The sequence below is a fragment of the Lagenorhynchus albirostris genome, chromosome 2 (assembly GCF_949774975.1).
Source record: "Lagenorhynchus albirostris chromosome 2, mLagAlb1.1, whole genome shotgun sequence".
Lineage (NCBI taxonomy): Eukaryota > Metazoa > Chordata > Mammalia > Artiodactyla > Delphinidae > Lagenorhynchus > Lagenorhynchus albirostris.
Window position 1 is genome coordinate 178,431,201 of NC_083096.1, and position 18,940 is coordinate 178,450,140.

General features: G+C 37.2%; 1 protein-coding gene across 15 annotated transcripts in view; it reads right to left on the reverse strand.

Moving 5' to 3' along the window:
- Positions 1-18,940, reverse strand: part of KIF1B (kinesin family member 1B) — a 148,685-nt gene that overhangs the window by 55,945 nt on the left and 73,800 nt on the right. For 13 of the 15 annotated variants that reach the window (XM_060141477.1, XM_060141483.1, XM_060141480.1 and 10 more), the window contains 7 exons: positions 18,490-18,569; positions 17,342-17,417; positions 13,988-14,067; positions 13,371-13,477; positions 12,501-12,584; positions 12,103-12,283; positions 11,905-11,977 (listed from right to left, as the gene is read on the reverse strand). In XM_060141477.1, the coding sequence (XP_059997460.1) occupies positions 11,905-11,977; positions 12,103-12,283; positions 12,501-12,584; positions 13,371-13,477; positions 13,988-14,067; positions 17,342-17,417; positions 18,490-18,569 (681 nt within the window). Of the gene's footprint in view, positions 1-1,028; positions 5,875-11,904; positions 11,978-12,102; positions 12,284-12,500; positions 12,585-13,370; positions 13,478-13,987; positions 14,068-17,341; positions 17,418-18,489; positions 18,570-18,940 lie in introns of those variants that run through there. The other 2 variants (XM_060141488.1, XM_060141487.1) reach the window with 1 other exon arrangement.

Consider the following 18,940-nt stretch of genomic DNA (forward strand, 5'->3'; position numbering starts at 1 on the left):
CCACCCCCCGCCAGGTCCCCCAAGTTACTCGCAGTTCCCTGGACCTGACACGTTTCCTCCTTCTCCCTGCCATTCTTCACTTGGATACATTTGCAGTTGTACTTTGGGACTCTGCTCTTGGCTCAGGGCTTCCTCTTTCAAAAACCTTTTCCCACTCTGCCCACACTCATCCTGTGCGCACAACTATCACTACACATATCATACTGCATTGGAATTGTCTGTACTGTCCTAGAAATGGTCAGGTCTTGGCAGCTTTTCCACCAGGTTCTCCAACAGCAGAGAAATACAAAGTACCTGAAGGGAAAGGGTAAGAATGCTGAAGCAAGCCAGTCCAAGCATTAACATTTCCCTTAAGTTCCAAATTTCATATTTAAAACTCATGTTAGGGAAAAAAAAAAAAAACCCATGTGGATTTTGTATTCTACTCCATTATGTATGATTATGTTGCTTTTCAACATAAAAAATAATGTCATGTCCAAATGTTCAATAAGACCGATGGTCCGCTCCAGAAAAATCTTCTGCTTTGTCCTGTTCACCTCTAACATATCACCAGTGCTCTGGGTGGAGAAAAGCAGTGGCTAAGGGAAAAAAGAAAAGCTAAACAGAGTTACTCAAAGCTTTCTAGAAATTTCATTTCTACCCATATGAAGTATACCATTTCATTTAAAGAAAACTGCAAATCAAAATTATATAGTTGAAAAAAACAGAAAATACAAGATAAACTCAAAGAAATCATAAAGGGATATCTGATATCCTCATCATCTTATAATATAAAAGGTTTTATTTAAGTAAAACGTAGCATAAAATAGGGATTAAAGACCTCATTTAAGATAGAATTTTGATAAATCAAAAAGGGTAACAAAAAGCAAAAGCTCTAAACAAATCAAGTTCATGTAGAAATATTTTTAAAAGGTATGGTTTGTAACCATCTTCAGGTGAAAGAGCAATAAATAAAAGTCAAGACCAGGTTTCATTAGCATCACTCTGTTTCACTTTCCCTCCTCCCACATCAGAGAGAAATCACACTCTTAAGAGATAATTTCAGTTTTTATTGAATGAGGACTTTATTTTTTAACATTACAAACTAACTCTCCCTTTCTGAAAAGGTAGATCTTACACTCAAAGACAATCTTCAAGCATTTTCTAAAAAGAAACTGAGGGAGAAATCCATAGTTCATTAACAAGAAGATTCACAACTTCTTTTTACAGTAATGATGGGAGGAAACCAATACACTTCACAACCTACATTGGTTCAAACTAAGTATCTAGAGCAGATTTTTAAATCTCAGAAAGATGACATAAAGTAGACAATTATGAAAACTGTTCATAATACAGAATTTGGCTCTAACAGTGCAGAACAAATGCTTGCTTTGCACTGCCCCTAAGAAGGCGTCTTCATTAAGGTACGCCAGGACTCAACAGCTTCCCCTGCTCCCAGTCCTTTGTACAAATCATTAAGGCAAGTCTACAAAGGACCAATAAGGCACAGGGGTATAGCAGCTGACGGGAGAAAACCTATGTAACTTCCTGTAGTCTGACAGCCTTTAATGCAGACATCGGTGTGACAAACTGTGTTCTGTCCTGTTTTGTTTTGTTTTTCTTCAGCATCAACCTACACCTAAAGCACAAGAGGTCACTTCAAGTCACTTCAATGGAATAAACAATTCCCATTCATTGCATTTTCCGGTGAAAAGAGAAGCACCAGAAAGAATTAGAAGCAAAACTAAAGGAAAAGCCCTTTGGTTTAGACTTATTAGATAAACAGAAGTCTTTAACTCTCCAAGGAATACCATAGTGTGTGGTTTGGTTTGTGAAACTGTACCAATTGATTGGGACTCTATTTCCATTATTGTCAGGTCATTATATAATTTCAATAGCACAAACTTTAAAAAAAAAATTTCACTATGATAATAGCTAGGGATATTTCAATAATACAATAATGGCTTAATGGTGACCATTTCCCTTTGGTCTTGTAGTATTTAAGCTTAGGGACAGATACTGTCAAATTAAAAAAACAAACGAAGCAATGTAGGCTATACCAATCACAAAAGCATGGTACTAGTTACTTCTTCAGTGAAAGTCAATGAAGAAATTCCATTCACACAGTTATTTTCTAAGACAAGTATCTGCTCTGAAATGTATGAAGGGCAATCAAATCTTGGTTCATTTCTTTCTGGTCATCTGAAATTAAGGGCTACATTAGATATCTAAACATTTCAATAATCTGAGGGCGCCTGGATCAGCACATGAAGCACAAATACAAATCTAACTCTTTGGAATATCAGTGTGGGTATAGTGCCTACACAACCCACATTTGTAAATGAAATACTGTATTTCTTTTCATTCTACAGTGTCTCCTGATCACCAGGAGAAACTCACTCCCATTGTTTAGTGTGAAAGGGAGGTACCTGCCCATAATGACATTAAAAGGCCACCATAAAAATGAAAATATATAGCCCTACCCTATGTTATCTCAAGTTGGAAAATTGAGAGCCCACTTTTGCTACAGAGTTGAAAGCTGCGTTGTTATTATTATTAGTTTTAGAAAATGAACTTTTTTGCAAGAAAGAAATAGATAACATAACTATGTCTAAGAAGAACAAAGAAGGACAAATGGGGTTTACACAAGATGCACTGAAGTGACTGATCTGAAGTACCCTACCAAGTATATTCAAACCACATGGTACAGGACACTGTCATCTCAATTAAGTCAACTCATTACAAACATCATTCAGTCAACCCATGACAGACATCACCCCTGTCTAATCTGCCATAAAACTTCAGCTGAAGACTAGGACTGCTCTAGCTATGAAAGCAAAAATAACCCCCAAAGTTAATTGGAAGCAACTTTCTGTGCATTATAAAAGCATTTTCTTAGAAGCAAAGAAAAAAAATACTATGATTAAAAATAATGTTCTAATAAAGAATAGTGCCTACACGCAAAGGAAAAAAACCCATGTAATCACAATCTTTAAGGCTTCCTTGAACATTAACTGCTATCCTGGATGTAATTTTTCACACCATCTGGAAGACAAGCGTTTGATAGGTGACTTAGCAATCTTCAACAACATGATGTCAGACAATCTCATAGACATCTCTGGCTCTTCACACCGCCTCTTTAAAAAGTTTCTGACAAGTTCAAGAGATGAAGGATGCAGAAAACTATTCTTTTCTTCCCATCAAAATCCATCTTTTTTAGTGGATTCTCCAGTGAGGCAAACTGAGACCACAACATAGTAAAATGAGGTATTGATACAATAACTGTTCATCAGGACTTCTCTTTCCTTGCTTGAGTATCTGTGAGGATCACTGCTGCTGACCAAAGAATAGTTTATTATACATCATCTCCTTTATTCTAAACCAAACCAAAGTTAACTTATTTCATTATTTCATCATCTACTGAAAATAAGTACACACAGCCAAATGCTGTAGCCTTCTCCCCATGTTCCATCTCTCCCCTCTCTCCACCAAATAACCTCCCTATAAACTTATACATACTGCTCAAAGAATCATACGAGTATTTTGTTGGTATTTCTGTTGGCAAGATATTGGTGAATAGTTCAGCGTCTCTCTGTGTATGTATTTGTGTGAGAAATGATATGTTAAACTTCAAAATGCGAACCACAAACAGAAATCCAGACAGATGCCAATTTAAAGATTTCAGTATTATGACAAAATTCATACATACACTGATGCAGTCAAAAGAAAAAAAAAACCCTACTGAATCAGTTCTATGTAAAATATAGAAGAGCAAGAAGATGTGGAAGTTCCACGGAAGATGCAAAGCTGTGTCCTATAAAATATGTCCAAAGACATTTAGCTCTGGTTTTTGAAAATTTCCATGATATTTAAAGAAAGAAACAGACATGGATAAGAAATCCAAAGCTGTGTTCACACAGTTGCATGTTATTATTTTTAAACTAATGTCTAACATTTATGGGGAAATAATAGACATTTAATGCTACATATCAAATTCCTCTTTTGAATGTTTGCATAAGCCAAGAGGCAAGTCTTTCTGGATATCAGATAAATTTATAGGCATTGTAAAAACATAGCAAACTTACACTGAAACAAGACCAGTCTGTGTAAGTAAGTATATTATCTAGGCACCAAGAAAGGAGGAAAGTCTCAGAAAAATAAGGGAGGTCTCAATGTTTTGTCCAAAATTCCAGAAACTGCCCACTTATGGTATACAAACAAAAGGGAGGTGTCGAAACATTTACCAGTGTTTTATGTTTTAACAATATTAAAATCAGTTAATATTTTAGAAGCACAACATTATAATCATAACGCAAATACTAGGAACTCAAGGCCAAGGCTAGAACCAACCCAAATCATAAGCTACCATCGTCTGTTTCCTCCACCAAGGGTTCAAGTTTGTCCAGTAATTTATACTGTGGTTTCTCGACCAGCTTTGAGATTGGGTGCTGAGAACTGTCGCCTCATTCTCGGAGGTGTCACAAACTGGCTACAGTGGTTGGGTTTGTCAGTCTGCTTTTGACAGGAATTGGCTGCACTGCCCTCTAACTGACCTCCAGTGTTATAGTTACAGTAAGACTGACGATGTTGATGCATATGGCGCTTTGCCTGGAAAGTCTGCAGATCAGCGGTGGGGTGACCACTGTGGGAGTTTAGTGATTCTGAAGAAGCAGATGCCTGGCAGTGCACGCTTTTCGGTTGGCCATTATTGAGCGAGTTGCTTCTCCAGCGTAACTGAGGTGGCTGTTGTTGATTATTAATATGCTGCTTGCTAACTTGAATGTGATCTTGACTTCGAGTGCCCTGAGAGCCCCATGGTAACTGGGGATCCTTAGAAGCTGCTCTACTCCCCTTCTCTTGGTTCTCCTGTTTATTTCCTTTCCTTCCATCTTCATCTTTCGGAATTCTAAGCTCTATAACCTCATCTTCTGTTATGATGATATGTGTCCCGGGACTCCAAGAGTTTCTGTGTTTAGGGTTGCTCTTAAAGGGGAACCGGGGCTTCCGGTTCTCAGGAGGGATGAACCTATGAGGTACATTCTGCCGGCGAAGCTGCTTTGTTATCTCCTGCTGTTGCAGGTTCTTGAACCGAATTTGCTCCTGCCTCATCCAACGCAGACGTCCACGTCTAAAAGCTGGGTCTCCATTCATCAGCTGGGAAACACGCTCTTCTTTCCCAAGTTCTCCACTGTCTCCTTTACATACATCAATCTCAGACTTGCTACTGGCACCAGCTCCAACAGGTTCCTTTGCTTTGTGGTTTCCTTGGGTTTTCTGTTCCTGAGACCCAATCAGTGGCAAGACTTTCTCCATTTTGAGCATTTTATTTCTTAATACTTTTATCTCCTCATCTTTCATGTTATTTTGCTTTTTGACTTCTTGCAAAATGTCTTCCAGCTTGTCTATATGAACCTTGAGGTCATCCACATCAGTTCCTCCTTTACTACTGGCCATCATGTCTTCAATCTTCTCATCCCCTACACCAACCGTGTCCCAGACATCCCTGGCCACTGCCCTCCAGGAGTCCCGCTCGTTGGGGTCTTTCTTCCCATACATGGCACAAAGCTCTTTCATCTTAACAATGGCCAAGGCTTCAATCTCCTGCCTACTGTGCCTAAAATCGTTGAGAGCAACCTCATAGCATATCTCTTTTACAGCCTGTATCTTAAGATCTGAGATGGTGACCCACTTGGAATCTTTACTCAGGCGTCTTCTTTGGGGGATTTGATACATTTTAATTGGTTCTCGTTTCTTCCCACTGCTAGGGAGGCCACATTTTTTAACAATGGTTTGCAACTTGCTGGGAGGTAGCTTTTCTCTCAGAGAAGTAATCAGTTTCCAGCTCTCTTCACAGGACCTCTTGTCAGAATCGTCCCCGCTATCAGAATCCGCGTCCTTTGGAAAAACAAAATCAAAAAATGGCCCCAAAATAACCAAAATTAAAATGTAAAAAAGGAAAATCAAATCGAAGAAAAAGCAAGCAAAAAAGCCCTAATAAATTTAAAAACAAAATCCAAAAAACTAAAAAAAACAAACAAACAAAAAAAACCCTAAATGATGTGCAAGTCTATTAAGACATATGCTTATGTAGATTATTATTAATATAAAGATTTGCTTTTTTTTTTTTCTAGTAACATTAATCCAAATTTCCACTTTCTGCCTTAAGTGATGAAATCTGCAATCAAATTTCTTAGGAGGACTGAAACAGTGAGAAACAGCCTCTCACTGTAAGGTCACATGAAGTTATTAACAAAACGGTGTGAAATAACATCTCCACTATCTCAAGAAAACGAAGTAAAACCTTTGCCCCATACATGCTAACACCCATGCAGCCACTTCCCCACATTTGCCTTGGTTATTGCTGTTGCTTCTTCCAGAAACTCTTTCCCCCATGAGTGAGCACAGATGCCATACAAGATGTGACGAGCAGGTGGATTAACAAAGGTTAGTAATGCTGTAGGATGCCACGTTTTGTTTAGCTTTACTAAAAAGAGCAGCCCTAGAAAAAAGTTAGAAGATGAGAAAGTAGAAAAAGCAGTCAAACAGGGATTATGTTAAAAATGCTAAGAATCCCTATTAGCAGACCATGTGAGGTTCTTATCAACCAAATTGTTTTTTTTCCTAGACGATAAGAGAGTTCTGAAACTAGTCTTTCCATGAGCATGTATCAGATTTGCTACTGTCTTGGGTCAGGTCAAATTGATCGATTTCATTTGTACAATTAAAGTTTGTTATCCAGAGAATAAGGATGCATAAAAAAGGATCTTCATAGTGGGTCTGCTACTTTGTTTTCCACACACTTAAAACAATAAATACCTCACCTCCAAAATTTTAGGAAACAAATCTCCAGAACATAAATTAAGCTAGGTAAATATACTTTCATTAAACATTATTCAAAATTCCCCAAGTAATACTTTAATAAATACAACTTAGAGACGTGTTCCATCTATGAAAACCCATGGTATTTCTAGTTTTTCGAGGAATATTACTTTAAGTTGACAACTCTTCCTATCAACACATAAAACACAAAGGTTATATTCTGCTTATGTACTCTGCTTATGGACCCAATTTAAAATATTATCTCTCTCTGTCTTTCCAGCTGTCTTTGCCCCATTACCTCTTTTTCAAACAACTTTACTTAGGTCTAAAACAGCAGCCTGAATTCACAGCTAAGCAGTTTCAATGGCTATTTGGACAATAGCCAATTATTCTTAACTAACACAAGCAAATCTTGATAACATGGGTCTAACTGAAAGCAGTGTTGGACTTAGAACTCCCTATGACAGATAGGATTAAGGAAGAATTTCTATTCAGGAGATAAAAGTTCCTGGGAACGGGCTTCCCTGGTGGTGCAGTGGTTGAGAGTCCGCCTGCCGATGCAGGGGACGCAGGGAGCGGCTGGGCCCGTGAGCCATGGCCGCTGAGCCTGCGCGTCCGGAGCCTGTGCTCTGCAATGGGAGAGGCCACAACAATGAGAGGCCCGCGTACTGCAAAAAAAAAAAAAAAAAAGTTCCTAGGAAAAGAAACTACTCACTGGAGGAGTAGTTCAAGATAGTCTAGGAAATGAAAATATTCTTATTTAATAGTCTCTTTTACTTTGGCTATGATTACCAAAATTATCTCTAGGAAAGGGTTTAAAAAAAAAAAGAGTTGAAACTGATAAATAGTATCTTGTTTTCTAGACCAAAGATTTCTATGTTTCTAGGTACAGTTACTTTCTAGGGAACAAAAAAATAACCTCTAACAATAATAATAATTTGGCCCCTGAATCTGGAGATGTTACTACTGATTTATATTATTTCTATTTGTCTATAAATGGTTACTAAACCATTTATAACCCCTACCTATTTGAAAATTTAGCAGCAAAAAGCAGATAAAGCTAAATTTACAGACTCTATACTATTTTTTCTTTTTCTTTTTAAAATCTTAAGTGATAAAAAAGTGATAAAAGATGACATTAATAAATATTAGAGAAAAAAAAGTATGTCTGACTCCTAAAAGTTTTCTTGCAAATATGTATAAACTGAGTTTTTTTGTTTGTTTGTTTTTAATAAACTGAGTTTTATAGAACACAAATTCTCTCTGATTCTTCCTACATAATTAACTATCAGGTTTTTTCCTGGCTTCTTTTCTTTTCCTTTAAAAACTGCTTAATGATGAAATGAACACTACCTAGTTCAGGAAATATTCTAATCATTGCTTTAATGTCATACTTAAGAGAGAAAAGTTATGCCTTTAAACTCTAAAATAAAACATAACTAAATGAGTTTACATAAATCTAAAAGAACTCATCAAGTGGCCATAATTTTCTTTCTTTTTAAAATACTGTCATATTGACTCTGTAGAATATGTTCTCCTTAAAGCTCAAACATATCACCCCCATCACATACTGACCATGATACTGAAAACTCTTGCAAAGCTTATGTGCCAAGATGCAAATCCTATCTCATGTCAAAAAAAAAAAAAGAGAGATTTTAAGAAATTTAGATTCATTTATTACAGGGCTGGAAAAACTACTCAGATCTGTCCAATTCACATGTCACTAAATGATCCTTCTGCTTTCATTAAATACCAAATGCAAAGTGGGCCTCCTAAAGAGACTCTGCATGAAGATTATGCAAATAAAAGAGAGAAAATACCCAAAACACGTGTGAAAAAGCAAGCACAGAAAGGACCAGGCGTATAATCAAGCACTAACTATAAGAGAATATTCAGCAATGTAACAATGGGATGCATTTGGGGAATCATTGTAATAGAAAACTCATGAGCCTGAATTCCATTTTTTAATGCTGTTGTTATGCAAAAATAATTGTATATAATAAATACTAAATATTTACTGAATAATAATTCCTTTGTATCTTCTCAATGTATATCCATAGGGTACATTCAAAATATATTTGTTGGTTGACCAATATAGGGTCATAAAATTACATTTTTATTCAGTATTGTTAACTGTTAGGTATGCTTCAGGCTGAAGGGTTAGAAATCAACTCTTGAGGACAAGAATTTTAACTGGAGTAGAAAGCTGGACTTATGGGAGGAAAGCAACCTCTTTGCTTTAAAGGAGCTGCTTATTTATTTATTTTTATCATCTTTATTGGAGTATAACTGCTTTACAATGGTGTGTTAGTTTCTGCTTTATAACAAAGTGAATCAGCTATACATATACATATATCGCCATATCTCCTCCCTCTTGTGTCTCCCTCCCACCCTCCCTTTTCCACCCCTCTAGGTGGTCACAAAGCACCGAGCTGATATTCCTGTGCTATGAGGCTGCCTCTCACTAGCTATCTATTTTACATTTGGTAGTATATATAAGTACATGTCACTCTCTCACTTCGTCCCAGCTTACCCTTCCTCCTCCTCGTGTCCTCAAGTCCATTCTCTATGTCTGCGTCTTTATCCCTGTCCTGCCCCTAGGTTCTTCAGAACCTTTTTTTTTTTTTTTAGATTCCATATATATGTGTTAGCATACGGTATTTATTTTTTTCTTTCTGACTTACTTCACTCTGTATGACAGACTCTAGGTCCATCCACCTCACTACAAATAACTCAATTTCGTTTCTTTTTATGGCTGAGTAATATTCCATTGTATATATGTGCCACACCTTCTTTATCCTTTCATCTGTTGATGGACACTTGGACTGCTTCCATGTCCTGGCTATTGTAAACAGAGCTTCAATGAACATTGTGGTACCTGACTCTTTTTGAATTATGGTTTTCTCAGGATATATGCCCAGTAGTGAGATTGCTGGGTCGTACGGCACTTCTATTTTTAGTTTTTTAAGGAACCTCTATACTGTTCTCCATAGTGGCTGTATCAATTTACATTCCCACCAACAGTGCAAGAGGGTTCCCTTTTCTCCACACCCTCTCCAGCATTTATTGTTTGTAAACCTGATTACTTGCAAACTAAGTATGTCCTCTGGAAACTAAATATGTCCTAGAGACATTTACTTTCCCTTTCTTCAATGGTCACTGTCTTTATTTCACAGAATAGAATGATCACCAGCCATCACTATTCTCTTACACCTAGTTACTCAAAGGTTGGTCCTAGCCACACTGGCATCACCTGGGAGCTGTTTAGAAATGCAGAATCTCAGGTCCCACCCCAGACCTGCTGAGTCAGCATCAGCATTTTAATAAGACTCCCAAGTTGTTGAGAAGCACTGCTCTACTGGACAGAACACTGAAGCAAGTCAGAAGACTCAAGTTTAAGTTTAAGCCTCAGAACCATGACTTAACAGGTATTTAAGAGTGGGCAGCATTTTTTAGACATGGCTTCCTCAACTATAAACTAGAGGCAATATTTGCCACTTTATTTACATATACAGCTTCCAAAGAGGGTTGTTTTGGGGATCAAAACAATGATGGATGTTAAAACTCTCTGTAAATTATAAAGCACTACACAAATACAAGGCACTATTATTAACAATAAATATAGCTTAATTATACCTGTTCTCATTTGATCACCCACAGACCATCAGAGGCATGTTATTAGATTATACTACATTATTAAGATAAAAGGCTCCTTCATGTGTCACAAAGCTTTCAAGCCCCTAATCACATTGTAGCCAAACCCTTCTGTTTCCATTACAAACTAAATGCCAACTAGGCCTCCTAAAGAGACTCTGCCTATAACACTGCTATGATCTTGCCCCAAACACTTGATTTATTCTTACAATCCATTCTTTTTTGGGCTTTACTATAATTTCCAAGATAACAAACTAACTGATTTATTTAACCCACTGCCAAGCCTGAGAACCAAGCAGCCCTGGAAAAGACTGCTTTTGCACAAGTCCTTGGCTTTTTTGGCCCACTCAGCAATAGCCTCTCTTCTCCAAAGCAGAGCACGGCTATCAGGCTGTGGTTTACATGCTGTTGTTTACACTCGGTATTCTACATGGTATATTTTATGCTAAGGGAAGAAACCAGTACCCCAGCTTTCTCCCTAATATCCCCTTATCTAAAAAGAAGTCCATGAATCTTAAAAAATGAGGAATTCCTAAACTGTATCACAGTGTCCAAAGGCTGTTATGCCTTTTTCTTATACATCAAATGAATGCCAAGAAGCTTCTTATAACCAGGGCTTTGTAAACCAAAACTGGATGACTTTAAAAAATAAAGTCTAACTAATTGGATAAACTTATTCATTCATGAGATTCAGTTTCTACAAAACGAAGAAAATCAACTAACATCATAAAATGCTATAGCCATTAGCATTATAGGCTGCAACCATAAACTGACTTTTTCAGCTGCTCAAACAAACCCTTTCTCAACCCAGAGAAACAAGGCTTCCCTCTCCTCTCGGAGTTGGGTGTGCAGCCCCTACTTCCACTGTCGCCCCATATGCCACGGAGACCCTTACTTAGGATTCAGACTCCATGCAGGGAACAGAAAAGGATTAACACATGCAACTGTGCAGCAACACTTTTAGACACAGTTTAACTTACAAAAAAAAAAAAGTCCACCCAGCACAAGAACAATCCCCAAGTCAGCCCAAGAGCAGAGAATTAGTACTATCAGGTGATCAGAAACAAAACCAAGGCAAACACCCACCAAATTCAATATTCAGAGTAATTATTATTAAAAGAACCACCACTGGTGCATACTCAAAAACCACTATCAAAAGGAAAAGGATACTAGAAAAGCTCCCACTATTTCCTCAAAAAGCACTTGGTTTTGATAGAAGACTTGACTTTAAGACATAAGAGGCACAGAAGTAGTACCTTTAAGGACAGTTTTTCAGGCTAAGGCTACCAGGGGATGTAAGTTCCTTCTCCATGAAGGAAATGAGAGAATAGTGTATGGTATCAATGACAGGTGGAGAAGCAACTGGGCGAGTGCTCATCTGTGGAACAGGGAAGGTGTGATATGAAAGCAAGCTGCCCTTTTCCTAACAGAGGATTCAGGATGCACTCCTACCAGTCTCTGCTGCTCCAAGAGAAGATCTGCTTCTTCCTTCTCCTTTTTGTATAGGATCTCCATTTCCTGTAGCCTAGACGGAAAAGAGAAGCAAGAGAGGAAAGAATAAATTGCAAAATCACTGAGCTGTTTCATGAATTCTGCTATGTGTTTAAAAGAAATGAGAGTCACGTGGACCACATCACATTTGTACATTACCTTTTTTCCATCTCCTGTTTCATATCAATTCCTTGTTTTTCCAGAAGCTCTCTCTGGGCAAACGTCCAGTCCACAGGCTCAGAGGGGGTCTCAGCAGAAGGAGTCTTCTCCCGCTCAGCCCGTGCTTGCTCCGGGTGGTTAAAACGAAACACATGGTTTTTACCCATGATGATACGGTTTCCTAGCACAGAACAGAAACATGGATGAGAAATCATTTTTTAAATGTGTTGCATCTAGGTTAATAACCTAACTCTCCCTAATGCAAAAAGACAGCTTTTGGAGTTTTACAGGAACATAAATCCTAATGCTGACTATCACTTCAACCTTTAGATAAAGAATTAAAGAGCTGCTTGCACAAGCCCTGTGTTCTGAAGACTTCAAGCCTCTTCCAGTCTCACCTGAGCGCAGCTGAACAGGCTGGGCCACCCTTTTGCCATTTACGTAGGTTTCTGAACGTTCACAGGGCTCCAGGGTTACAATAACTAAGAGGAAAACAAACTAATGTTAGCATCACAGACCACTGGAAGAAAATAATGGAAAGCAGGTGAGGATTCATGGTGACTAGAATAGATTCCTGCAACCAACCAAGTGGCTTAGTAGCTATATAATAGTTCATTTTAGGGTACCAGAACCAGGGCTGTGGCTCAGAAACATTTAAATGAATTTGACAAACTTCAGAAGAAGATAGGAAATGTTAGCTTCAGTGATATCTGACAGTTCAGTATATAAAAACGAAAACCATCAGAAATCTTAAGTATGAGATATAGGTAATAATCAGAAACCTAAGATCAAAAGCTAATATTTTGACTAAGGGAGGAATAAATTATACAACACAAAAGTACTATAAGATTGTTGTTGTTTTGTTAATAACCTGGACAAAAATCAAGGTGGACTTTTTCTTCCCTTTTAGGTAAAAATAAATTCTACTGGCTTAAGACCAGAGGTTCTTCAAATCTCCCACTACCCAGGATATTTGTTCCCTTCTTACTAGTCTATCAAATAATTAAGATTCAAGACCAAGCCTAATTGCCTATGTCCCGCTCAATTCTTGGCAGTAACAAAACGGCTCCTTTCGTCCAGGCTTTTTTCATGTAAAGTAGCTATGTCCATGCCTGCATTTATAAGCAGCCCAAGTTTCTCCATTTTCAAATATTAGATTGTACAAGAAAGTATCACTGAAAGAAAGAGACAGGGAATACCAAGCCTTGAGGATTTCTCATCATATAGAATGAAAAGTTTGCTGAAAAAGTTAAGCCAAGAACTCTCACCATCCCCACTGTTGTTCCTCTCGCTCCGGAAGATACAATGCTCTTCTTTAATGTGAGCCCCACTCAGCACGATGTCCTGGCGCCGCTCAGCATCTGCTTGGCCAACCCTGAACACAAGGGAAAGTGTTTCCCAGGGAAATTCAGACACAAAAAGCACTACAAACAATGAGCCTCTTTCTCCCAACGAATATTCTTTGGTACATACAAAAAAGGTATTGCCTTTTTTTTAAATCAGAGGCTTTGAACTGCAAACTCTATTTTCATATATGGTCAACCTCCCTACACCAGAAAAAGCAACGAAGGGGCAAATGATACACCAAATAACTCACAGAGCATCATAAAAACATACGAGTGAACTACTCTCCTTAATGAATTCATATAAAATGTTAGGAGTAAAATTTTACTTACGGTCTGCTAGGAAAAAACTACACATTAATTGGTTCAGCTGGTTAAAACACTTAATTTGAGAAGAGTAGAGAGGATAGTTTAAACTATTTCAGACAAGAAAAACAGCAAATTAGTAAAAGAAATTTTTCACAAAACAACTTCCCTTTAGCTATTCAATCATCCTAAGAGAAAAGAAAACATTAAGTGACCAAAAGAAGAAACAAATGTACCTTGTAATTCCATCTTTGATGTAATAAAGAAGGCATTCGGACATCAGTGGGTCCTCATTGAGGTTAACAAGATGTGGCGTCTGAAAAAGGTTACAGATGATCAATTTGGAGCAAGTACCACTGAGAGGGTAAGAATGACAGGGACATACAGGAGGCTGATGGCTTCTTGGATTACCAGAGTGCCTAGAAGAGGGACTGCTTTCATTCCTAGTTGCAATTCCATAGTAAACAGAAAACACTCTCTGCAGGCCTCCCCAAACTACACTAATGCATTCTATTTAAAAACCTGAGTTCTGGGATAATGAACAAGATCCAATTCTTGATAAGGTCAAAGCGTAGAGAACACAAAAGAAAAATTAGAGCAGGCTGATTCTCTGAATGGATTAATCATAATTTTTGTAAACACTTGGTCAAAAATCTTGAAAGACAGCAGAATTTGCCACCCCTAAACATGCCACTTTGACATACTGATTATTTTGAGCTATTAGGCACTTGAAAAACAGTACAGGCAGAGAGCGGCTTTCTCTGAATCCCCTTTCATGCTTAAGCACGGATGGTCCAAAAGGAACTCAGCTGTCAGAAATCCCCTCCCGGGAGTCTCATCAACCAGGAGAGAAAACTAGAAATTGATACCACACCCAGACAAACTTTGTCACAAACTATCATTCCTCCCATCTACTCTTGAAGGGTCCCTTCATCTTTCCTAAAAGCCAATTATGCTCCCCTGAGAGGCCTACCTTCCCATCCCCTTTCCCTATTAGGATGGTATGTAAGCCAGAATTCTAAACCATCTCAGGGAGTTACTCATTTTTCCCTGGGTATCTCCCATGTATACATGTTAATTAACTTCTTTGTTTTTCTCTTGTTAATCTGTCTTTTATTACAGGGGTCTCAGCCAAGAATTCAGAAAGGTAGAGGAAAAATCATTTTTTGCCCCCTACAACCTCAAGAAATATTTAATTTTTCATTTACTTTATAAAAATGTTCCCACATCCCCTATCATTTCCCTTTATAATTTTTATCAGTTCTTCCATGGTCCCAGTTATTGTCTTTAGTTTGTTAGTTTTTACCTTAAAGAAGAAATTAAAATTACTGACATTCAGTAATACATCTTCTAAAAATCCTTTTCATCTAACTCTACTATTTCTAAAATCTTTTAAAAACCAACCTTCTTTGGTGAAAATACCCCACTGGAATCCAAAAATAAGTCACATGGTCTTGGGGTCAAAATCTACTCAAGACAGTGCCGGCAAATATAGAAAAATGAAAGAAGAGTCAGATGAGCAGGTAAAGGAAAGGGACTGCAAAAGATGATTTAAAAGAAATTAGGAAAACCTCTACATCCTTCCAACTAACATCTGTCTCTACAGTTAACAGCTTTGTTGGTTTGAGAAAGTCAAAGCCCTCTGTGGGCAGCATTCTTTAAAACCCATCATGAGACTGGCCTAAAGAAAACGGAACCTCAAGAACAGGTTGGTTTTTTTTTTCCTTTTCCCTTAGAAGTAACTTTCTCCTAGTTTATTGAGATATGAATGACAAAGTCTGTATTTATTTAGGTAGTACAATGTCATTGTAAAATGTGTCAATTTGATACATATACACATTGTGCTATGATTACCACAATCAAGTTAACACATCAGAAACAGGTTGTAAAACTGAATTTGGATGTGATCAGTGGTGTATCCCTTCCTTTCCTGAAGAAGTCTAGAAAGTTAAATCAAGTAAGAAAGCTTTGGAAACTGGGATCTCAGTTTGGAATTCTGTGCTGTTCATAATACTTATAACACACAATACTTATTCAAGTTATTTATAATTTGTGTTAAATGCCATAATTTTACAAGTTGTTATAAAAATTTTCCTCACAGTTCGTAACATTGAAAGATGTTATAAAATACCTTTAGATATATGCAAAGGCACAATCTAAATTCTATCAAGCCTATAACTGCTAAAATATCTACAATCATACATAATATATCTGAATAAAATAATGTCTTACTGAAAAATCATTGACCTATGGCAATATAAACATATGAAATACTGTTATTATTGTTCCAGGTCTAAAATATATATCTAGGGCTTCCCTGGCGGCGCAGTGGTTGAGAGTCCGCCTGCCGATGCAGGGGACGCGGGTTCGTGCCCCAGTCCGGGAAGATCCCACATGCCGCGGAGCGGCTGGGCCCGTGAGCTGTGGCCGCTGAGCCTGCACGTCCGGAGCCTGTGCTCCGCAAGGGGAGAGGCCACAACAGTGAGAGGCCCGCGTACAGCAAAAAAAAAAAAAAAAAAAAAAAAAATATATATATATATATATATATATATATATAAAATGTCTCTAAATCAATTTTCTTTGTTGAAAATAACACATCAGAATTTATAAAAAAGAAAAACCTAACCAGAGAATCCTAAAAAAAAACCACAGGACTATTTCATATCACATAAAATTAAAGTACCAGTTGAAAACTCCACACCCATTCCATGCTAACCTAGAGAGACCATTATCAGACCCTTGCATGAAGACATTTAAGTATCCAATAGTTAATCTGAAATCATATGAAATGAAGGACCATTTATTACTAGTATGAAATATATGCTTTGTACATCAATATATGTTCTATTACTGTCCTATAAATAAGCACACAAAATAATCATTTCATAATAGTTTTCCAATATCTAATAATAACTAAGAAGCAACTAAGCAGGGGGTGGGGTGGAGAAAAAGAAAGAAAAGACCTTGCTATTCTAATTAGCTAAAAATGTATCTACTACTTAACAACTATGACTAGGTAAGTAGGACAGTAACTACTGGAGTCATTAAAAAAAAAAAAAACTGAGAAGGGAGCAGAGGAGGCTAGACGGATGAGGACAGGAGCTGCTTTACTCAGTCCAGTGGTTGTCTATCACACAAACTGTAAAAGCACACTGAAGCAGTAGTTTTCTACACAAACCTGAACAGCTGAAACTGCTTCCAAAGAATTATAATTCAGGGTTGCTGGCATCTGTGGGGAAAACTACATAGAAAGAGTAGCCAAACTGAAGCAAGGTATGCAAGGTTAGGCTAGGAATTTTAGATAAAGCAACGATGAAGATGAGGAAACATACTGAATCATGACCAAAAGTTACAGATTTATACTGCTTTGGATTTTATTTTATAAACAGTAAATATTTCTGAAAGCATTTTAGAAACAGGTTGGCCTTGTATTGTAAGATGAAATCAAAAATATCAGAAATTAAGCCAAGTCTCAAGATTTAAAAGAAAAGGAAGAAGAGGAGCCAGCCCTGAAAGACATGAAGTGCCTCGTGACCAAGACAAACAAAAAGTGTTTCTGTTTGTTTAAGTTTCACAACATTGTTCCCTACCTTTTTAGGTGAGAAAACCCCCAGGGTTCCTCCATCTTCCCGAATGGCAACTCCCATCTCAGCCAACAAGGCCTCTCTAGAAAAAGCAACAAGCGTATCAGAATAACAATACCAAAATGTCAAGTCAGTCAGTCTAACTTGAATTGGAAAATAACGCAGAGCAAAAGCAACTGTCCATGTTTAAAGTCAGTAATACAAATGTGAAAGAATCTGCTTATCCCATCATTAATGAGAAATTATTTCTAAGAGAAATTGTATATTCAAAATAAAGTATGTTCTTGTCTTAGGTAAAGCTATATTCACCCAAATAAGAACTTTGTCACATCTGACTTTGGAGGTAGACAATAATTCATAAATATGTCTATTAATATAAAAAAAGGAAGAAAGGAATATTCCCTTAAGGCAATACATCCACTTCAAAGAACCATTCCTTAAAATCCAAGAAAGCAATCAGAAAGTAACTTTGATATAGGGAGTATTATCTATAAATGTGATTTTCTCAAATATCATGTTCCCATGACCACCATCATATTGATTCAACAATTCTAGCTTAAAATCTCTACAATAGAGAAGAAAATTGTTTCATACATTCACTTTACAAACACGTTAGCACTCACTTCTGCCTCATCTTCCATGAAGGAAGAAGATAGGAACTAACATTTTTTAAAGGTATATTTATTCCAATAGCAAAAGTATTATTTTGGATTATGTTTATCTTTAGGGTAGAGAATTGGGAGGTTAAGATAAAATACAGATTTTGAAAGTTTGCAACTGAAACTACTTAACCTCTTACCAAAGAGGTTCTAGAAAACATAACTCTGAAAGTCAGTAATCAGAACAGCTTTTTTTTTATTTGCGCCTTTATCAAAGGCAGTCTTTTTGCAAATTAAAAACTCTTCAATATCTTCAATTTTTATATGGATCCCTAGCAACATGTAGTACAGTAACTAAGAACACGACTCCCTAGGGAACACGTGAATTTCACTTCAGAGTGTAAATTGGGCCATAAGTCCCATACGGGTTTGTTTGTTTTGTATTTGGGGAGGAAAGGTTCTTTGTTTTTAACTTCTATTTTATCTTTTCTTACTATAAAAGTAATCTAAATTCCTCAGAAAATTTAGAAACATTCCAGAGTTTAACTTCCTGACCTCTCCATTCTGATGGCCTCTGTTTTACGCAGCTTTTCTTCCCAGGTTTCGTTCAACTCTGCAATGATCTTCTCCGATTCCTAAGGAGGAAGTACACAGTTAAGCACCAAAGAGTCTTATAATTTAACATTCCGTGTCTAGGAAGAGCAGCAAGAAGCAGATGATGCCCTTTTGAGGATATGAGGCAGAATCTAATTCGATGAGGTGGGTTTTTTTCCCTTTCTTAATATGTAAAGAAAGAAATCAGCCCCAGATGTATTAATTCTCTTTAAGCCCTAATAAAAATAGCTTAATAGTGTGTGTGTGTATATGTGTGTGTGAGAGAGTGTGTGTGTAGAAGGAAAGGTAATATTAGCATCCCAAAATGCAAAGCATTGTTCCTGACAGCCACTGCTACAAAAGAAAAAAGCCCCCAATGATATTTGTTGCTTTTCTTGAAATTATTTATTTA